The sequence below is a fragment of the Oncorhynchus mykiss genome, chromosome 14 (assembly GCF_057628025.1).
Source record: "Oncorhynchus mykiss isolate SJ-2025 chromosome 14, ASM5762802v1, whole genome shotgun sequence".
Lineage (NCBI taxonomy): Eukaryota > Metazoa > Chordata > Actinopteri > Salmoniformes > Salmonidae > Oncorhynchus > Oncorhynchus mykiss.
In genome coordinates, this window is record NC_143035.1 from 39,617,501 (window position 1) to 39,640,000 (window position 22,500).

The window sequence follows — 22,500 nt, forward strand, 5'->3', positions numbered from 1 at the left end:
AGCAGGGTCGTCAGTCCTTATTCGTGGTTTCAGCAGTGTCGTCAGACGTTATTCATGGTTTCAGCAGGGTCGTCAGACCTTATTCATGGTTTCAGCAGGGTCGTTAGACCTTATTCATGGTTTCAGCAGGGTCGTCAGCCCTTATTCATGGTTTCAGCAGGGTCGTTAGACCTTATTCATGGTTTCAGCAGGGTCGTCAGCTCTTATTCATGGTTTCAGCAAGGTCGTTAGACCTTATTCATGGTTTCAGCAGGGTCGTCAGACCTTATTCATGGTTTCAGCAGGGTAGTTAGACCTTATTCATGGTTTCAGCAGGGTCGTCAGCCCTTATTCATGGTTTCAGCAGGGTCGTCAGACCTTATACGTGGTTTCAGCAGGGTTTCAGCAGGGTCGTCAGTCCTTATTCATGGTTTCAGCAGGGTCGTCAGACCTTATTCATGGTTTCAGCAGGGTAGTTAGACCTTATTCATGGTTTCAGCAGGGTCGTCAGCCCTTATTCATGGTTTCAGCAGGGTCGTCAGACCTTATACGTGGTTTCAGCAGGGTTTCAGCAGGGTCGTCAGACCTTATTCGTGGTTTCAGCAGGGTAGTTAGACCTTATTCATGGTTTCAGCAGGGTCGTTAGACCTTATTCATGGTTTCAGCAGGGTCATCAGTCCTTATTCATGGTATCAGCAGGGTCATCAGTCCTTATTCATGGTTTCAGCAGGGTCGTCAGTCCTTATTCATGGTTTCAGCAGGGTCATTAGACCTTGTTCATGGTTTCAGCAGGGTCGTCAGCCCTTATTCATGGTTTCAGCAGGGTCGTCAGTCCTTATTCATGGTTTCAGCAGGGTCATTAGACCTTATTCATGGTTTCAGCAGGGTCATTAGACCTTATTCATGGTTTCAGCAGGGTCGTCAGCCCTTATTCATGGTTTCAGCAGGGTCGTCAGTCCTTATTCATGGTTTCAGCAGGGTCATTAGACCTTATTCATGGTTTCAGCAGGGTAGTTAGACCTTATTCATGGTTTCAGCAGGGTCGTCAGCCCTTATTCATGGTTTCAGCAGGGTCGTCAGACCTTATACGTGGTTTCAGCAGGGTTTCAGCAGGGTCGTCAGACCTTATTCGTGGTTTCAGCAGGGTAGTTAGACCTTATTCATGGTTTCAGCAGGGTCGTTAGACCTTATTCATGGTTTCAGCAGGGTCATCAGTCCTTATTCATGGTATCAGCAGGGTCATCAGTCCTTATTCATGGTTTCAGCAGGGTCGTCAGTCCTTATTCATGGTTTCAGCAGGGTCATTAGACCTTGTTCATGGTTTCAGCAGGGTCGTCAGCCCTTATTCATGGTTTCAGCAGGGTCGTCAGTCCTTATTCATGGTTTCAGCAGGGTCATTAGACCTTATTCATGGTTTCAGCAGGGTCATTAGACCTTATTCATGGTTTCAGCAGGGTCGTCAGCCCTTATTCATGGTTTCAGCAGGGTCGTCAGTCCTTATTCATGGTTTCAGCAGGGTCGTCAGCCCTTATTCATGGTTTCAGCAGGGTCATTAGACCTTATTCATGGTTTCAGCAGGGTCGTCAGCCCTTATTCATGGTTTCAGCAGGGTCGTTAGACCTTATTCATGGTTTCAGCAGGGTCGTCAGCCCTTATTCATGGTTTCAGCAGGGTCGTTAGACCTTATTCATGGTTTCAGCAGGGTCGTCAGACCTTATTCATGGTTTCAGCAGGGTCATTAGACCTTATTCATGGTTTCAGCAGGGTCGTCAGTCCTTATTCGTGGTTTCAGCAGTGTCGTCAGACGTTATTCATGGTTTCAGCAGGGTCGTCAGACCTTATTCATGGTTTCAGCAGGGTCGTTAGACCTTATTCATGGTTTCAGCAGGGTCGTCAGCCCTTATTCATGGTTTCAGCAGGGTCGTTAGACCTTATTCATGGTTTCAGCAGGGTCGTCAGCTCTTATTCATGGTTTCAGCAAGGTCGTTAGACCTTATTCATGGTTTCAGCAGGGTCGTCAGACCTTATTCATGGTTTCAGCAGGGTAGTTAGACCTTATTCATGGTTTCAGCAGGGTCGTCAGCCCTTATTCATGGTTTCAGCAGGGTCGTCAGACCTTATACGTGGTTTCAGCAGGGTTTCAGCAGGGTCGTCAGTCCTTATTCATGGTTTCAGCAGGGTCGTCAGACCTTATTCATGGTTTCAGCAGGGTAGTTAGACCTTATTCATGGTTTCAGCAGGGTCGTCAGCCCTTATTCATGGTTTCAGCAGGGTCGTCAGACCTTATACGTGGTTTCAGCAGGGTTTCAGCAGGGTCGTCAGACCTTATTCGTGGTTTCAGCAGGGTAGTTAGACCTTATTCATGGTTTCAGCAGGGTCGTTAGACCTTATTCATGGTTTCAGCAGGGTCATCAGTCCTTATTCATGGTATCAGCAGGGTCATCAGTCCTTATTCATGGTTTCAGCAGGGTCGTCAGTCCTTATTCATGGTTTCAGCAGGGTCATTAGACCTTGTTCATGGTTTCAGCAGGGTCGTCAGCCCTTATTCATGGTTTCAGCAGGGTCGTCAGTCCTTATTCATGGTTTCAGCAGGGTCATTAGACCTTATTCATGGTTTCAGCAGGGTCATTAGACCTTATTCATGGTTTCAGCAGGGTCGTCAGCCCTTATTCATGGTTTCAGCAGGGTCGTCAGTCCTTATTCATGGTTTCAGCAGGGTCATTAGACCTTATTCATGGTTTCAGCAGGGTAGTTAGACCTTATTCATGGTTTCAGCAGGGTCGTCAGCCCTTATTCATGGTTTCAGCAGGGTCGTCAGACCTTATACGTGGTTTCAGCAGGGTTTCAGCAGGGTCGTCAGACCTTATTCGTGGTTTCAGCAGGGTAGTTAGACCTTATTCATGGTTTCAGCAGGGTCGTTAGACCTTATTCATGGTTTCAGCAGGGTCATCAGTCCTTATTCATGGTATCAGCAGGGTCATCAGTCCTTATTCATGGTTTCAGCAGGGTCGTCAGTCCTTATTCATGGTTTCAGCAGGGTCATTAGACCTTGTTCATGGTTTCAGCAGGGTCGTCAGCCCTTATTCATGGTTTCAGCAGGGTCGTCAGTCCTTATTCATGGTTTCAGCAGGGTCATTAGACCTTATTCATGGTTTCAGCAGGGTCATTAGACCTTATTCATGGTTTCAGCAGGGTCGTCAGCCCTTATTCATGGTTTCAGCAGGGTCGTCAGTCCTTATTCATGGTTTCAGCAGGGTCATTAGACCTTATTCATGGTTTCAGCAGGGTCGTCAGCCCTTATTCATGGTTTCAGCAGGGTCGTCAGTCCTTATTCATGGTTTCAGCAGGGTCATTAGACCTTATTCATGGTTTCAGCAGGGTCATTAGACCTTATTCATGGTTTCAGCAGGGTCGTCAGCCCTTATTCATGGTTTCAGCAGGGTCATTAGACCTTATTCATGGTTTCAGCAGGGTCATTAGACCTTATTCATGGTTTCAGCAGGGTCATTAGACCTTATTCATGGTTTCAGCAGGGTCATTAGACCTTATTCATGGTTTCAGCAGGGTCGTCAGCCCTTATTCATGGTTTCAGCAGGGTCATTAGACCTTATTCGTGGTTTCAGCAGGGTCGTCAGCTCTTATTCATGGTTTCAGCAGGGTCGTCAGCCCTTATTCATGGTTTCAGCAGGGTCATTAGACCTTATTCATGGTTTCAGCAGGGTCATCAGCCCTTATTCATGGTTTCAGCAGGATCGTCAGATCTTATTCATGGTTTCATGGTGTGTAAAGGTGGTGGAATTATGAGGGAATAAGTCATGGTCTGAATACGACGTATCTGTAGACACACCTTCATGTATCTGACCTCCGACCCCAACAAAAAGCAGCTGAACAGCATGAACACCATGCTATTCTCAAGTTCAAGGTCAGAATACGCACAGAGAGAAAAGTTAAATTTACGGTCGATTAACTCAGGTCAGAATTCCCCCCATAGAGTCTAGGGTTCATTAAGAACCCTATAGAATCTAGGGTCCATTAACACCCCCATAGAGTCTAGGGTCCATTAAGACCCCCATAGAGTCTAGGGTTCATTAAGAACCCTATAGTATCTAGGGTCCATTAAGACCCCCATAGAGTCTAGGGTTCATTAACACCCCCATAGAGTCTAGGGTTCATTAACACCCCCATAGAGTCTAGGGTTCATTAACACCCCCATAGAGTCTAGGGTTCATTAACACCCCCATAGAGTCTAGGGTCCATTAAGACCCCCATAGAGTCTAGGGTTCATTATTAACACCCCCATAGAGTCTAGGGTCCATTATTAACACCCCCATAGAGTCTAGGGTCCATTAAGACCCCCATAGAGTCTAGGGTTCATTATTAACACCCCCATAGAGTCTAGGGTTCATTATTAACACCCCCATAGAGTCTAGGGTCCATTATTAACACCCCCATAGAGTCTAGGGTTCATTAAGACCCCATAGAGTCTAGGGTTCATTATTAACACCCCCCATAGAGTATAGGGTCCATTAAGACCCCCATAGAGTCTAGGGTTCATTATTAACACCCCCATAGAGTCTAGGGTCCATTAATAACACCCCCATAGAGTCTGGGGTTCATTAACACCCCCATAGAGTCTAGGGTCCATTATTAACACCCCCATAGAGTCTAGGGTCCATTAAGTCAAATGGAGTGAATTAAAAATAATATCATTGTTCTTTTTTCATTAATTTGGCAATTTTCTCTTGAACGATATGATCTATTAGCAATGGTGTGGTACTGTATGTCTGCTGTCTTGCAAGCTCTGACCCAACTCTGTGGTACTGTATGTCTGCTGTCTTACAAGCTCTGACCCAACTCTGTGGTACTGTATGTCTGCTGTCTTGCAAGCTCTGACCCAACTCTGTGGTACTGTATGTCTGCTGTCTTACAAGCTCTGACCCAACTCTGTGGTACTGTATGTCTGCTGTCTTGCAAGCTCTGACCCAACTCTGTGGTACTGTATGTCTGCTGTCTTGCAAGCTCTGACCCAACTCTGTGGTACTGTATGTCTGCTGTCTTGCAAGCTCTGACCCAACTCTGTGGTACTGTATGTCTGCTGTCTTACAAGCTCTGACCCAACTATGTGGTACTGTATGTCTGCTGTCTTACAAGCTCTGACCCAACTCTGTGGTACTGTATGTCTGCTGTCTTGCAAGCTCTGACCCAACTCTGTGGTACTGTATGTCTGCTGTCTTACAAGCTCTGACCCAACTCTGTGGTACTGTATGTCTGCTGTCTTACAAGCTCTGACCCAACTCTGTGGTACTGTATGTCTGCTGTCTTACAAGCTCTGACCCAACTTTGCTATTTTGGCGTTTATCTTTTCTTGCATTAAATGTATCCCCTTATAATTTTTTTATGATCGACAAGAACTTTTGAACATCAGATCGGCAGTTACTAACTTCAATTCCGAATTCAACTTCAACCGAGTTTAACCGAGTTCAACCGAGTTCTGGTCTCTTTGTGTAATTCCGACCCAATGTTTTGGGCTATCCAACAGGAAACGGTCTGGGGGGGGAAAAGGTAGAAGAGGGGAAGCCACCTCCTCCCTCCGTTCTATTGGCCGATGTATAGTCTCTTGATAATGAGATGTATGATCTCTGATTGTGGATTTAATGTCAACGGGACTCTCATAACTGTAATATGATCTGCCTAGTTCTGAAACATGGCTTTCGGACAAGACACCCACCATGGCTTAATCCCATAGAAAATCTGTGGAGGGAGCTGAAGGTTCGAGTTGCCAAACGTCAGCCTTTAAACCTTAATGACTTGGAGAAGATCTGCAAAGAGGAGTGGGACAAAATCCCTCCTGAAATGTGTGCAAACCTGGTGACCAACTACAAGAAACGTCTGACCTCTGTGATTGCCAACAAGGGTTTTGCCACCAAGAACTAAGTCATGTTTTGCAGAGGGGTCAAATACTTATTTCCCTCATTAAAATGCAAATCAATTTATAACATTTTAGACATGCGTTTTTCTAGATTTTTTTTGTTGTTATTCTGTCTTTCACTGTTCAAATAAACCTACCATTTAAATTACAGACAGATAATTTCTTTGTCAGTGGGCAAACGTACAAAACCAGCAGGGGATCAAATACTTGTTTCCCTCACTGTAGGTGTTCTTGGGCACAGGGACTATGATGGTCTGCTGCTTAAAACATGTAGGTATTACAGACTCGGTCAGGGAGAGCTTGAACATGTCAGTGAAGACACTTGCCAGTTGGTCAGCGCATACTCAGAGTACACGTCCTGGTAATCCGTCTGACCCTGAGGCCTTGTGAATGTTGACCTAAGTAAAGGTTTTACTCACATCGACCTATGGAGAGTGCGATCACACAGTCGTCCGGAACAGCTGATGCTCTCATGCATGCTTCAGTGTTGCTTGCCTCGAAACGAGCATAGAAGTAGTTTAGCTCGTCTGGCAGGCTCGTGTCACTAAGCAGCTCTCGGATGTGCTTCCCTTTGTAGTCCGTATTATCCCATTATCATCAGGAGTCCAAAGCACTGTGTTTCCTGCCTCCTGTACTGGACTATCTCTCCCTAACAGTTTACTATTTATCTATTTCCTTGTTTGTAAAATGAAAAGTAGTGTGGTGGTGAAATAGGACGTGTTCGTTTTGTTTTACAATTGTCTGTCTGTGTGTGTGTGTGTGTGTGTGTGCGTGTGTGTGTGTGTGTGTGTGTGTGTGTGTGTGTGTGTGTGTGTGTGTGTGTGTGTGTCCACAGCCTGAGGAGTATGGGCAGGAGGCCATGGAAGGAGAGCCACAGGGAGATCAGCAGGAGGGAGAGACATATGATGAGAACCAGCAGGTAAGTGGGACACACACACACACACACATACACACACACACACACACACACACACACACACACACACACACTAGAGCCGTGAATATTAAGCCCGAGCCCTACCCAGGCGTGATTGCTTCTGCCAATTTTAAGGCCCGGCCCTGCCCAAAACCCAAAATATTTGAGTAAATCCACTCGCTCCCTGTGCTCAGCTCGCTCTGTGTGCTCTCTGCTCATGGCGTTCTCAGTCTGTGAGTATCCATAGCAACGGCTCCTCAATGAAGAGGCAGGAGAGAGCAGTGAGCTGGAAGCTACATTTCATCACTATAAAAATCAAGGAACATGATGCTTTTCTGTGAAATAATCTTCTTTCTGTGAAGCACTTCTGACACCATGCTATGATCTTAGTCAGATAAGATTGACTGTACTGAGCAGCAGAGCATGAGCAAATGAGCTTCAAAATGTTAGTGATGAATTTAGTGATACCCGAGCCCTAACCCAATGTATAATATCTGGGTTGGGTAAGCAGAGCCCTAACCCAATGTATAATATCTGGGTCGGGTAAGCAGAGCCCTAACCCAATGTGTAATATCTGGGTCCTGTCGGGCTTGGGTCGGGTAAGCAGAGCCCTAACCCAAAGTATAATATCTGGGCCCAGTCGGGCTTGGGTCGGGTAAGCAGATCCCTAACCCAATGTATAATATCTGGGCCCAGTCGGGCTTGGGTCGGGTAAGCAGAGCCCTAACCCAAAGTATAATATCTGGGCCCAGTCTGGTTTGGGTCGGGTAAGCAGAGCCCTAACCCAATGTATAATATCTGGGCCCAGTCGGGCTTGGGTCGGGTAAGCAGAGCCCTAACCCAATGTATAATATCTGGGCCCTGTCGGGCTTGGGTCGGGTAAGCAGAGCCCTAACCCAATGTATAATATCTGGGTCGGGTAAGCAGAGCCCTAACCCAATGTATAATATCTGGGTCGGGTAAGCGGAGCCCTAACCCAATGTATAATATCTGGGTCGGGTAAGCAGAGCCCTAACCCATTGTATAATATCTGGGTCCTGTCGGGCTTGGGTCGGGTAAGCAGAGCTCTAATACACACACACACACACACACACACACACACACACATAGTGTCAGGGGTAATGTGTTACAGAAAATCGTTACGTGATAATATTACTTTCATGCGTAATGGAGTATTATAACGCGTTACTGCCTTTAAATATTACCATTTTATTACCGCTACATTTTCTAGTAACGTACCCGCTACTTTCAGAAAGCATTTCCTTTCCAGGCTCGGTGTTTCCCTGATTCAATCTCCACTTGTTTCCTCATTTAGTTATCAAGCGAGAGCGGAGAGAAAAAACAGTTTGGAGAATGTGATGACAGTATGTTCATAAAAATGGAAAAAAGGCGCAACACTTTTCTTTGCCATTGGTTGCTTCTGTTATAGCAAATACTTATTCGTCCAGATGATCCATTTTCACAACATATTGTGTAGAGACAGAAAGGGAATTGTTGTATTTCGATGGTTGACATTACAGAAAGGTAGGCCGATATTTTCTCGTAATGAAAAAACAGCGCTTGTAGTCTACATTTCATGAGCGCATATGAAGTTGTCTTGTGTCGTGGAGTGGCTACGTGCGGATTCTCGTATAGGCTAATCTTTCCCGCAAATGTAGCCTACTCCAAAATTCGGAATTAAATACAGCACATCAGACTACACCATTTAGGTAATAAACGTTGTGACCAAGATATTTCTGATGTGGTTGAAGATTCTTTTCCAATTAATTTAGTGACATATGGTGCCTACATTTGGTAGAGAGCACACGGCACGCCTTCACTCTCTCCGACAGTCAAACAAAACCGTTTCGAGTTTTTAAAAACAACTTTTGTTCCATGTAATGCGTAATATGGAATAAACGACTTTATCAAGCAACGAATCCAAACTACACACACACACACACACACACACACACACACACACACACACACACACACACACACACACACACTAGGACTAGGTCAAATTCGTGTAAAATACTTGCACTTGGTTTGTCTCAGGGTTTTGCACTTTTGGGACTATTCCATTTGTTGCTATTGTACCGGGGAAACTAAACAGTAGAACTCTGTGAGTTGGCGCTTGGTCTCTCTCTCAATAGGTTTAGACATTTTTTTATATTTCGTATACATTAACAGTCAAAGTTTGGACCTAAGGTACAATATTAATTCCAGGGTTTTTCTTTATTTTGGACTATTTTCTACATTGTAGAATAATAGTGAAAACAAACGATGAAACTACACGTATGGAATCATGTTAGTAGTGTTAAACAAATCAAAATATATTTTATATTTGAGATTCTTCAAAGTAGCCACCCTTTGCCTTGATGACAGCTTTGCACACTCTGTCAAATGCCAGATAGACAGGCGGGCACAGCCCCTCCAATATGGTGTGTGTGTGTGTGTGTGTGTGTGTGTGTGTGTGTGTGTGTGTGTGTCTCAGTGGTTGAGACAGATGGTTATTTTGGGAAGGCAGCTCTCAAGGGCAAAACAAACTGTCCTGAATGGATTCATTTCTCAAGGGCAAAAAAACACAGAGTACCGAATCAATTCATCTGGAACCTGAGAATCAGCAGGGAACCAATGACGAATCAAATAATCTCAATGGAGTCATCTTAAACGAACGGTTCAGAACCAATTCAGTGGTTTATTAACTGTGATGTTCTCCTGCCCTACATGAATATTTGACTCCAACTCCTTTCTGTTTAACGCAAATGACTCCTGTAATATTACACTGTAAAATATCATGAAGGAGGGAGGTATGTATTCCGTATTCCTCCCTATCCTTCCTCATCCTTCCTCATCTCTCTCTATTTCTCCCTTTTCCAGCTCATTCTTTATCTCCATCCTTGTCTCTCTCTCCTCTTTCTCTCTTTCTCTCTCAATCTCCACCATCCCCCTATTGCTCTCGCCTCCTCCCCCTTCTCCGCCGTCTCCACATCTCTCCCTCTCTCTCTGTCTCTCTCTCTCTCTCTCCCTCTCTCTCTCTCTGTCTCTCTCTCCCTCTCCCTCTCTCTCTCTCTCTCTCTCTCCCTCTCTCTCTCTCTCTCACTCTTTTTAGCTGAACGGGGTGTGGTGGTGATGACATCAGAGTTGCAATGCATTATGGGTAGTGTCAGAGGATTCCCTGCGTTGCTGTAAACAACATGGAGCCTTTCTGTACAGCTGATCTGCCTGAGGGGGTGGCAACTCCAGTCCTCGTGAGCCTGATTGGTGTCACAGTTTTACCCCCAGGTCCCCAGCTAACACACCTGACTCCAATAATCACCTAATCGCGATCTTCAGTTTAGAATATGACTTGATTAATCAGCTGTGTTTGCTAGAGATGGAGAAAAATGGTAACACCAATCAGGCAGTCGAGGACTGGAGTCGCCCACCCCTGATCTAAACACAGCAGACACAGTGAGAATGTGGATGTAACATGTGTCCCATCAATAACCACACATTCTTTTCCATAGATAAATGACTTCAAGGCATCATTATATGAGTAGCAGTGTCTGTTAATAACATGAAGATGTTAGAGCTAGTGTACTAATGAGAGGATGCTACTAATACGTCTGTTCTCTGCTGTTTCCTTGGAGCAGCTCTAATAGTTTACGTTAGCTAGTGCTGCCCTCTGGTGGATAAATTGAAAGTATTGACACTGGGCTGAAGCTGATAATATTGTCAGCGGTCGGTCGGGAGTCGCGGTCGGTCGGGAGTCGCGGTCGGTCGGGAGTCGCGGTCGGTTGGGAGTCCCGGTCGGTCAGGACTCAAACCCGACTCCGGTCAAAAAGATCTGAAGAGGAGGTTGCTAGATGTTGTGTTTGAGTTCTCTCTAACGTTGTACTAGTTATACTGTAGTGTATTGATCATTTTCCCCTGTCAGGTTAAAAAGAGGACATTGTGTCCTTATTGCCAGGTTGTCTTCATGTGATTTGTCTCATTAGATCACTCTGGACGAGAGCTTTTCTGATGAGATCCAACAACTCCACTTATGTCTGTTTCTTCCATAATTCTGCTTATGTGAACTCTGTATCTGTCCCAAATAGAACCCTGTGAAGGGAATAGGGACACAGAAACTGTGTCTCTCTCTCTCCTCTCTATTTAAATACTGTCTCCCTCTCTGAGCTCTGTCTCTCTCTCTCTGAGCTCTGTCTCTCTCTCCTCTCTATTTAAATACTGACTCCCTCTCTGAGCTTGGTCTCTCTCTCTCTGAGCTCTGTCTCTCTCTCTCTATTTAAATACTGTCTCCCTCTCTCTGAGCTCTGTCTCTCTCTCCTCTCTATTTAAATACTGTCTCCCTCTCTCTGAGCTCTGTCTCTCTCTCCTCTCTATTTAAATACTGTCTCCCTCTCTGAGCTCTGTCTCTCTCTCTCTAAGCTCTGTCTCTCTCTCTCTGAGCTCTGTCTCTCTCTCCTCTCTATTTAAATACTGTCTCCCTCTCTGAGCTCTGTCTCTCTCTCTCTAAGCTCTGTCTCTCTCTCTCTGAGCTCTGTCTCTCTCTCTCTGAGCTCTGTCTCTCTCTCTCTAAGCTCTGTCTCTCTCTCTCTGAGCTCTGTCTCTCTCTCTCTGAGCTCTGTCTCTCTCTCTCTAAGCTCTGTCTCTCTCTCCTCTCTATTTAAATACTGTCTCCCTCTCTCTGAGCTCTGTCTCTCTCTCCTCTCTATTTAAATACTGCCTCCCTCTCTCTGAGCTCTGTCTCTCTCTCCCTCTCTCTGAGCTCTGTCTCTCTCTCTCTCTCTATTTAAATACTGTCTCCCTCTCTGAGCTCTGTCTCTCTCTCTCTATTTAAATACTGCCTCCCTCTCTCTGAGCTCTGTCTCTCTCTCCCTCTCTCTGAGCTCTGTCTCTCTCTCTCTCTCTATTTAAATAATGTCTCCCTCTCTGAGCTCTGTCTCTCTCTCTCTGAGCTCTGTCTCTCTCTCTCTGAGCTCTGTCTCTCTCTCTCTGAGCTCTGTCTCTCTCTCTCTAAGCTCTGTCTCTCTCTCTCTGAGCTCTGTCTCTCTCTCTCTGAGCTCTGTCTCTCTCTCTCTGAGCTCTGTCTCTCTCTCTCTAAGCTCTGTCTCTCTCTCTCTGAGCTCTGTCTCTCTCTCCTCTCTATTTAAATACTGTCTCCCTCTCTGAGCTCTGTCTCTCTCTCTCTAAGCTCTGTCTCTCTCTCTCTGAGCTCTGTCTCTCTCTCTCTGAGCTCTGTCTCTCTCTCTCTGAGCTCTGTCTCTCTCTCTCTAAGCTCTGTCTCTCTCTCTCTGAGCTCTGTCTCTCTCTCCTCTCTATTTAAATACTGTCTCCCTCTCTCTGAGCTCTGTCTCTCTCTCCTCTCTATTTAAATACTGTCTCCCTCTCTGAGCTCTGTCTCTCTCTCTCTAAGCTCTGTCTCTCTCTCTCTGAGCTCTGTCTCTCTCTCTCTCTCTGTCTCTCTCTCTCTGAGCTCTGTCTCTCTCTCTCTGAGCTCTGTCTCTCTCTCTCTGAGCTCTGTCTCTCTCTCTCTAAGCTCTGTCTCTCTCTCTCTGAGCTCTGTCTCTCTCCTCTCTATTTAAATACTGTCTCCCTCTCTGAGCTCTGTCTCTCTCCTCTCTATTTAAATAATGTATCCCTCTCTCTGAGCTCTGTCTCTCTCTCCTCTCTATTTAAATACTGTCTCCCTCTCTGAGCTCTGTCTCTCTCTCTCTAAGCTCTGTCTCCCTCTCCCTCTCTCTGAGCTCTGTGTCTCTCTCCTCTCTATTTAAATACTGTCTCCCTCTCTGAGCTCTGTCTCCCTCTCTCTAAGCTCTGTCTCTCTCCTCTCTATTTAAATACTGTCTCCCTCTCTGAGCTCTGTCTCTCTCTCTCTGAGCTCTGTCTCTCTCTCCTCTCTATTTAAATAACGTCTCTCTCTCTCTGAGCTCTGTCTCTCTCTCTCTATTTAAATACTGCCTCCCTCTCTCTGAGCTCTGTCTCTCTCTCTCTGAGCTCTGTCTCTCTCTCCTCTCTATTTAAATAACGTCTCCCTCTCTCTGAGCTCTGTCTCTCTCTCTCTATTTAAATACTGCCTCCCTCTCTCTGAGCTCTGTCTCTCTCTCCTCTCTATTTAAATACTGTCTCCCTCTCTGAGCTCTGTCTCTCTCTCTCTATTTAAATACTGCCTCCCTCTCTCTGAGCTCTGTCTCTCTCTCTCTGAGCTCTGTCTCTCTCTCCTCTCTATTTAAATACTGCCTCCCTCTCTCTGAGCTCTGTCTCTCTCTCCTCTCTATTTAAATACTGTCTCCCTCTCTCTGAGCTCTGTCTCTCTCTCCTCTCTATTTAAATACTGTCTCCCTCTCTGAGCTCTGTCTCTCTCTCTCTGAGCTCTGTCTCTCTCTCTCTGAGCTGTGTCTCTCTCTCTCTGAGCTCTGTCTCTCTCTCCTCTCTATTTAAATACTGTCTCCCTCTCTGAGCTCTGTCTCTCTCTCTCTATTTAAATACTGCCTCCCTCTCTCTGAGCTCTGTCTCTCTCTCTCTGAGCTCTGTCTCTCTCTCCTCTCTATTTAAATACTGTCTCCCTCTCTGAGCTCTGTCTCTCTCTCTCTATTTAAATACTGCCTCCCTCTCTCTGAGCTCTGTCTCTCTCTCTCTGAGCTCTGTCTCTCTCCTCTCTATTTAAATACTGTCTCTCTCTCTCTGAGCTCTGTCTCTCTCTCTCTGAGCTCTGTCTCTCTCTCTCTGAGCTCTGTCTCTCTCTCCTCTCTATTTAAATACTGTCTCCCTCTCTCTGAGCTCTGTCTCTCTCTCCTCTCTATTTAAATACTGTCTCCCTCTCTGAGCTCTGTCTCTCTCTCTCTATTTAAATACTGTCTCCCTCTCTGAGCTCTGTCTCTCTCTCTCTATTTAAATACTGCCTCCCTCTCTCTGAGCTCTGTCTCTCTCTCTCTGAGCTCTGTATCTCTCTCTCTAAGCTCTGTCTCTCTCTCCTCTCTATTTAAATACTGTCTCCCTCTCTGAGCTCTGTCTCTCTCTCTCTATTTAAATACTGCCTCCCTCTCTCTGAGCTCTGTCTCTCTCTCTCTGAGCTCTGTCTCTCTCCTCTCTATTTAAATACTGTCTCTCTCTCTCTGAGCTCTGTCTCTCTCTCTCTGAGCTCTGTATCTCTCTCTCTAAGCTCTGTCTCTCTCTCCTCTCTATTTAAATACTGTCTCCCTCTCTGAGCTCTGTCTCCCTCTCTGAGCTCTGTCTCTCTCTCTCTGAGCTCTGTCTCTCTCCTCTCTATTTAAATACTGTCTCCCTCTCTGAGCTCTGTCTCTCTCTCTCTGAGCTCTGTCTCTCTCCTCTCTATTTAAATACTGTCTCTCTCTCTCTGAGCTCTGTATCTCTCTCTCTAAGCTCTGTCTCTCTCTCCTCTCTATTTAAATACTGTCTCCCTCTCTGAGCTCTGTCTCTCTCTCTCTGAGCTCTGTCTCTCTCTCTGAGCTCTCTCTCTCTCTCTCTCTATTTAAATACTGTCTCCCTCTCTCTGAGCTCTGTCTCTCTCTCCTCTCTATTTAAATAATGTCTCCCTCTCTGAGCTCTGTCTCTCTCTCTCTGAGCTCTGTCTCTCTCTCTCTGAGCTCTGTCTCTCTCTCTCTAAGCTCTGTCTCTCTCTCTCTGAGCTCTGTCTCTCTCTCTCTATTTAAATACTGTCTCCCTCTCTGAGCTCTGTCTCTCTCTCTCTGAGCTCTGTCTCTCTCCTCTCTATTTAAATACTGTCTCCCTCTCTGAGCTCTGTCTCTCTCTCTCTGAGCTCTGTCTCTCTCCTCTCTATTTAAATACTGCCTCCCTCTCTGAGCTCTGTCTCTCTCTCTCTGAGCTCTGTCTCTCTCTCTCTGAGCTCTGTCTCTCTCTCTCTGAGCTCTGTCTCTCTCTCTCTGAGCTCTGTCTCTCTCCTCTCTATTTAAATACTGCCTCCCTCTCTGAGCTCTGTCTCTCTCTCTCTGAGCTCTGTCTCTCTCTCTCTGAGCTCTGTCTCTCTCTCTCTGAGCTCTGTCTCTCTCTCCTCTCTATTTAAATACTGTCTCCCTCTCTGAGCTCTGTCTCTCTCTCTCTATTTAAATACTGCCTCCCTCTCTCTAAGCTCTGTCTCTCCCTCTCTGAGCTCTGTCTCTCTCTCTCTCTATTTAAATAATGTCTCCCTCTCTCTGAGCTCTGTCTCTCTCCTCTCTATTTAAATACTGTCTCCCTCTCTAAGCTCTGTCTCTCTCTCTCTGAGCTCTGTCTCTCTCTCCTCTCTATTTAAATACTGACTCCCTCTCTGAGCTCTGTCTCTCTCTCTCTGAGCTCTGTCTCTCTCTCCTCTCTATTTAAATACTGACTCCCTCTCTGAGCTCTGTCTCTCTCTCTCTGAGCTCTGTCTCTCTCTCTCTGAGCTCTGTCTCTCTCTCTCTGAGCTCTGTCTCCCTCTCTGAGCTCTGTCTCTCTCTCTCTGAGCTCTGTCTCTCTCTCTCTGAGCTCTGTCTCTCTCTCCTCTCTATTTAAATACTGTCTCCCTCTCTGAGCTCTGTCTCTCTCTCTCTGAGCTCTGTCTCTCTCTCTCTGAGCTCTGTCTCTCTCTCTCTGAGCTCTGTCTCCCTCTCTGAGCTCTGTCTCTCTCTCTCTAAGCTCTGTCTCTCTCTCTCTGAGCTCTGTCTCTCTCTCCTCTCTATTTAAATACTGACTCCCTCTCTGAGCTCTGTCTCTCTCTCTCTGAGCTCTGTCTCTCTCTCCTCTCTATTTAAATACTGTCTCCCTCTCTGAGCTCTGTCTCTCTCTCTCTGAGCTCTGTCTCCCTCTCTGAGCTCTGTCTCTCTCTCTCTGAGCTCTGTCTCTCTCTCCTCTCTATTTAAATAATGTATCTCTCTCTCTGAGCTCTGTCTCTCTCTCTCTGAGCTCTGTGTCTCTCTCCTCTCTATTTAAATACTGCCTCCCTCTCTGAGCTCTGTCTCCCTCTCTGAGCTCTGTCTCTCTCTCTCTGAGCTCTGTCTCTCTCTCTCTGAGCTCTGTCTCTCTCTCTCTGAGCTCTGTCTCTCTCTCTCTGAGCTCTGTCTCCCTCTCTCTAAGCTCTGTCTCTCTCTCTCTGAGCTCTGTCTCTCTCCTCTCTATTTAAATACTGACTCCCTCTCTGAGCTCTGTCTCTCTCTCTCTGAGCTCTGTCTCTCTCTCTCTATTTAAATACTGTCTCCCTCTCTCTGAGCTCTGTCTCTCTCTCCTCTCTATTTAAATACTGTCTCCCTCTCTGAGCTCTGTCTCTCTCTCCTCTCTATTTAAATACTGTCTCCCTCTCTGAGCTCTGTCTCTCTCTCCTCTCTATTTAAATACTGACTCCCCCTCTGAGCTCTGTCTCTCTCTCTCTGAGCTCTGTCTCTCTCTCTCTATTTAAATACTGTCTCCCTCTCTCTGAGCTCTGTCTCTCTCTCCTCTCTATTTAAATACTGTCTCCCTCTCTGAGCTCTGTCTCTCTCTCCTCTCTATTTAAATACTGTCTCCCTCTCTGAGCTCTGTCTCTCTCTCCTCTCTATTTAAATACTGACTCCCTCTCTGAGCTCTGTCTCTCTCTCTCTGAGCTCTGTCTCTCTCTCTCTATTTATATACTGTCTCCCTCTCTCTGAGCTCTGTCTCTCTCTCCTCTCTATTTAAATACTGTCTCCCTCTCTGAGCTCTGTCTCTCTCTCTCTGAGCTCTGTCTCTCTCTCTCTATTTAAATACTGTCTCCCTCTCTCTGAGCTCTGTCTCTCTCTCCTCTCTATTTAAATACTGTCTCCCTCTCTGAGCTCTGTCTCTCTCTCTCTGAGCTCTGTCTCTCTCTCTCTATTTAAATACTGTCTCCCTCTCTCTGAGCTCTGTCTCTCTCTCCTCTCTATTTAAATACTGTCTCCCTCTCTCTGAGCTCTGTCTCTCTCTCCTCTCTATTTAAATACTGTCTCCCTCTCTCTGAGCTCTGTCTCTCTCTCCTCTCTATTTAAATACTGTCTCCCTCTCTCTGAGCTCTGTCTCTCTCTCCTCTCTATTTAAATAATGTCTCCCTCTCTCTGAGCTCTGTCTCCCTCTCCCTCTCTCTGAGCTCTGTCTCTCTCTCCTCTCTATTTAAATACTGTCTCCCTCTCTGAGCTCCGTCTCTCTCTCTCTGAGCTCTGTCTCCCTCTCTCTGAGCTCTGTCTCTCTCTCCTCTCTATTTAAATACTGTCTCCCTCTCTGAGCTCTGTCTCTCTCTCTCTGAGCTCTGTCTCTCTCTCCTCTCTATTTAAATACTGTCTCCCTCTCTGAGCTCTGTCTCTCTCTCTCTCAGCTCTGTCTCTCTCTCTCTGAGCTCTGTCTCTCTCTCCTCTCTATTTAAATACTGTCTCCCTCTCTGAGCTCTGTCTCTCTCTCCTCTCTATTTAAATACTGTCTCCCTCTCTGAGCTCTGTCTCTCTCTCTCTGAGCTCTGTCTCTCTCCTCTCTATTTAAATACTGTCTCCCTCTCTGAGCTCTGTCTCTCTCTCCTCTCTATTTAAATACTGTCTCCCTCTCTGAGCTCTGTCTCCCTCTCTCTAAGCTCTGTCTCTCTCCTCTCTATTTAAATACTGTCTCCCTCTCTGAGCTCTGTCTCCCTCTCTCTGAGCTCTGTCTCCCTCTCCTCTCTATTTAAATAATGTCTCTCTCTCTCTGAGCTCTGTCTCTCTCCTCTCTATTTAAATACTGTCTCTCTCTCTCTGAGCTCTGTCTCCCTCTCTCTGAGCTCTGTCTCTCTCTCCTCTCTATTTAAATACTGTCTCCCTCTCTGAGCTCTGTCTCTCTCCTCTCTATTTAAATACTGTCTCCCTCTCTCTGAGCTCTGTGTCTCTCTCCTCTCTATTTAAATACTGTCTCCCTCTCTGAGCTCTGTCTCTCTCTCTCTGAGCTCTGTCTCCCTCTCTCTGAGCTCTGTCTCTCTCTCCTCTCTATTTAAATACTGTCTCCCTCTCTGAGCTCTGTCTCTCTCCTCTCTATTTAAATACTGTCTCCCTCTCTCTGAGCTCTGTCTCTCTCCTCTCTATTTAAATACTGTCTCCCTCTCTGAGCTCTGTCTCTCTCTCTCTGAGCTCTGTCTCTCTCTCCTCTCTATTTAAATACTGACTCCCTCTCTGAGCTTGGTCTCTCTCTCTCTGAGCTCTGTCTCTCTCCTCTCTATTTAAATACTGTCTCCCTCTCTCTGAGCTCTGTCTCTCTCCTCTCTATTTAAATACTGTCTCCCTCTCTCTGAGCTCTGTCTCTCTCCTCTCTATTTAAATACTGTCTCCCTCTCTCTGAGCTCTGTCTCTCTCTCCTCTCTATTTAAATACTGTCTCCCTCTCTCTGAGCTCTGTCTCTCTCTCTCTGAGCTCTGTCTCTCTCTCTCTGAGCTCTGTCTCTCTCTCTCTGAGCTCTGTCTCTCTCTCCTCTCTATTTAAATAATCTCTCTCTCTCTCTGAGCTCTCTCTCTCTCCTCTCTATTTAAATACTGTCTCCCTCTCTCTGAGCTCTGTCTCTCTCCTCTCTATTTAAATACTGTCTCCCTCTCTCTGAGCTCTGTCTCTCTCTCCTCTCTATTTAAATACTGCCTCCCTCTCTCTGAGCTCTGTCTCTCTCTCCTCTCTATTTAAATACTGTCTCCCTCTCTGAGCTCCGTCTCTCTCTCTCTGAGCTCTGTCTCTCTCCTCTCTATTTAAATACTGTCTCCCTCTCTGAGCTCCGTCTCTCTCTCTCTGAGCTCTGTCTCCCTCTCTCTGAGCTCTGTCTCTCTCTCCTCTCTATTTAAATACTGTCTCCCTCTCTGAGCTCTGTCTCTCTCTCTCTGAGCTCTGTCTCTCTCTCCTCTCTATTTAAATACTGTCTCCCTCTCTGAGCTCTGTCTCTCTCTCTCTGAGCTCTGTCTCTCTCTCTCTGAGCTCTGTCTCTCTCTCTCTGAGCTCTGTCTCTCTCTCCTCTCTATTTAAATACTGTCTCCCTCTCTCTGAGCTCTGTCTCTCTCCTCTCTATTTAAATACTGTCTCCCTCTCTCTGAGCTCTGTCTCTCTCTCCTCTCTATTTAAATACTGTCTCCCTCTCTGAGCTCTGTCTCTCTCTCCTCTCTATTTAAATACTGTCTCCCTCTCTGAGCTCTGTCTCTCTCTCTCTGAGCTCTGTCTCTCTCCTCTCTATTTAAATACTGTCTCCCTCTCTGAGCTCTGTCTCCCTCTCTCTGAGCTCTGTCTCCCTCTCTGAGCTCTGTCTCTCTCTCCTCTCTATTTAAATACTGTCTCCCTCTCTGAGCTCTGTCTCTCTCTCTCTGAGCTCTGTCTCTCTCCTCTCTATTTAAATACTGTCTCTCTCTCTCTGAGCTCTGTCTCCCTCTCTCTGAGCTCTGTCTCTCTCTCCTCTCTATTTAAATACTGTCTCCCTCTCTGAGCTCTGTCTCTCTCCTCTCTATTTAAATACTGTCTCCCTCTCTCTGAGCTCTGTGTCTCTCTCCTCTCTATTTAAATACTGTCTCCCTCTCTGAGCTCTGTCTCTCTCTCTCTGAGCTCTGTCTCTCTCTCTCTAAGCTCTGTCTCTCTCTCCTCTCTATTTAAATACTGTCTCTCTCTCTCTGAGCTCTGTCTCTCTCTCCTCTCTATTTAAATACTGTCTCCCTCTCTCTGAGCTCTGTGTCTCTCTCCTCTCTATTTAAATACTGTCTCCCTCTCTGAGCTCTGTCTCTCTCTCTCTGAGCTCTGTCTCCCTCTCTCTGAGCTCTGTCTCTCTCTCCTCTCTATTTAAATACTGTCTCTCTCTCTCTGAGCTCTGTGTCTCTCTCCTCTCTATTTAAATACTGTCTCTCTCTCTCTGAGCTCTGTCTCTCTCTCTCTGAGCTCTGTCTCCCTCTCTCTGAGCTCTGTCTCTCTCTCCTCTCTATTTAAATACTGTCTCCCTCTCTCTGAGCTCTGTCTCTCTCTCCTCTCTATTTAAATACTGTCTCTCTCTCTCTGAGCTCTGTCTCTCTCTCTCTGAGCTCTGTCTCTCTCTCTCTGAGCTCTGTCTCTCTCTCTCTGAGCTCTGTGTCTCTCTCCTCTCTATTTAAATAATGTATCTCTCTCTCTAAGCTCTGTCTCTCTCTCTCTGAGCTCTGTCTCTCTCTCTCTGAGCTCTGTCTCTCTCTCTCTCTCCTCTCTATTTAAATACTGTCTCCCTCTCTCTGAGCTCTGTCTCTCTCTCCTCTCTATTTAAATACTGTCTCCCTCTCTGAGCTCTGTCTCTCTCTCTCTGAGCTCTGTCTCTCTCTCTCTGAGCTCTGTCTCTCTCTCTCTGAGCTCTGTCTCTCTCTCTCTGAGCTCTGTCTCCCTCTCTCTGAGCTCTGTCTCTCTCCTCTCTATTTAAATACTGTCTTCCTCTCTCTGAGCTCTGTCTCTCTCCTCTCTATTTAAATACTGTCTCCCTCTCTCTGAGCTCTGTCTCTCTCTCCTCTCTATTTAAATACTGTCTCCCTCTCTCTGAGCTCTGTCTCTCTCTCCTCTCTATTTAAATAATGTCTCTCTCTCTCTGAGCTCTGTCTCTCTCTCTCTGAGCTCTGTCTCTCTCTCTCTGAGCTCTGTCTCTCTCTCTCTGAGCTCTGTCTCTCTCTCCTCTCTATTTAAATAATCTCTCTCTCTCTCTGAGCTCTCTCTCTCTCCTCTCTATTTAAATACTGTCTCCCTCTCTCTGAGCTCTGTCTCCCTCTCCCTCTCTCTGAGCTCTGTCTCTCTCTCCTCTCTATTTAAATAATGTCTCCCTCTCTCTGAGCTCTGTCTCTCTCTCCTCTCTATTTAAACACTGTCTCCCTCTCTGAGCTCTGTCTCTCTCCTCTCTATGTAAATACTGTCTCCCTCTCTCTGAGCTCTGTCTCTCTCTCCTCTCTATTTAAATACTGCCTCCCTCTCTCTGAGCTCTGTCTCTCTCTCCTCTCTATTTAAATACTGTCTCCCTCTCTCTGAGCTCTGTCTCTCTCTCTCTATTTAAATACTGTCTCCCTCTCTCTGAGCTCTGTCTCTCTCTCTCTCTCTCTCTATTTAAATAATGTCTCCCTCTCTCTGAGCTCTGTCTCTCTCCTCTCTATTTAAATACTGTCCCTCTCTCTGAGCTCTGTGTCTCTCTCTTCTCTCCAAGGAGCAGGGCCAGGACTACGAACAAGAAGCATAAAAGCCATCACTGCAAATCTCCATCCAACCAGCAGCACAATTTATTACAACAAAAAGGACAAACACCGAAAGTACCACAATAATACAAATCTAATCCTGTTGCAAAAAAAAAAAAAAAAAAACACAAAGCAAGAATTCCACCTGAGAAAAAATGTTCTTCCTTCGTCTTGAAGACGAATCTTTTATGATAATCGATGCTATATTGTAAATATCATGTTACTGCTGTAATGTGTTGGGTCGTGTAGTTGTTTCTTGAGGTGTAGAAGAGCCGCCCGCTGTCTCGAGTCTCGTTTCCTTGATTCCCTCCCAATGGAACGAGACCCCCGGACCAGGCCTATGGCTTGTGACCATAGAAATACAATCCATAGAACAGGCCTCCCCATTCAAGACTGGACTCTATTTCTATGCGTGTGACTCTTTGTGTGTTTCTGTATTTATAAATGTGAGATAATAATAGGTGTATTTTTCTCATCTTCCAACAACGACGTTGGGAGCGAAAGAAAATTATAAATCCGGTTGCAAACAGATATGACTACTACCAATAATATTCTATAAGTGTGTACAATGTCTGTTTGTGGGTTCTCTCTTTTGGATTTACTTTTGGAGCACGTTTATATTAATTTAACGTATTTATAAGTCAGAGTTTTATACATTGTATCTTTATAGTTGCTTGTGAAATCATTCTGGTGGAACTATCTGTTAGAAATGGATAAACTACGTGTGTGTGTGTGTGTGTTTGTATGAGTGTGTTTGTATGTGTGTGTTTGTGTGTGTTTGTGTGTGTGTGTGTGTGTTTGTGTTTGTGTGTGTGTGTGCTTGTGTGCTTGTGTGTGTGTGTGTGTTTGTGTCTGTGTTTGTGTGTGTGTGTTTGTGTGTGTGTGTGTGTGTTTGTGTGTGTGTGTGTGTTTGTTTGTGTGTGTGTTTGTGTGTGTGTTTGTTTGTGTGTGTGTTTGTGTGTTTGTGTGTGTGTGTTTGTGTGTGTTTGTGTGTGTTTGTGTGTACTGAAGATTTTAACAAGTTAAAGTCAATATATTATGTCTTGAAATCATAATGGTTGTCAGATCAATATGTGCTTTAAAGTGCAGGACTTATCAATATAAAGGTTTATGTGTCAATGCAGACAAACTAACACACCTTCTGTAAATAAAAACGTGAGAAAAAAGAAACCAAGTGTGGGTTGTTTATTAGAATGTTCAAACCAGGAAGTACAGACCTCTTTACACACACACACTCTATTTATTTATCTGTCTGTCTGTCTATCTATCTATCTATCTATCTATCTATCTATCTATCTATCTATCTATCTATCTATCTATCTATCTATCTATCTGTCTATCTGTCTATCTATATATCTGTCTATCTGTCTATCTATCTGTCTATCTATCTATCTATCTATCTATCTATCATCTATCTATCTATCTATCTATCTATCTATCTATCTATCTATCTATCTATCTATCTATCTATCTATCTATCTATCTATCTATCTATCTATCTATCTGTCTGTCTGTCTGTCTGTCTGTCTGTCTGTCTGTCTGTCTGTCTGTCTGTCTGTCTGTCTGTCT

General features: G+C 45.4%; 1 protein-coding gene across 2 annotated transcripts in view; it reads left to right on the top strand.

Moving 5' to 3' along the window:
• The window catches only part of LOC110489247 (beta-synuclein), a 42,417-nt gene extending 20,316 nt beyond the window's left edge, over positions 1-22,101 (top strand). Inside the window, exons 5-6 of one of the 2 annotated variants that reach the window (XM_036943528.2) lie at positions 6,744-6,827; positions 20,904-22,101. In XM_036943528.2, coding sequence (XP_036799423.1) covers positions 6,744-6,827; positions 20,904-20,936 — 117 coding nt within the window. In that variant the 3' untranslated portion in view covers positions 20,937-22,101. The remainder of the gene's footprint in view (positions 1-6,743; positions 6,828-20,903) is intronic. The other variant, XM_036943529.2, reaches the window with a different exon arrangement.
• The last annotated feature ends 399 nt before the right edge of the window (positions 22,102-22,500 follow it).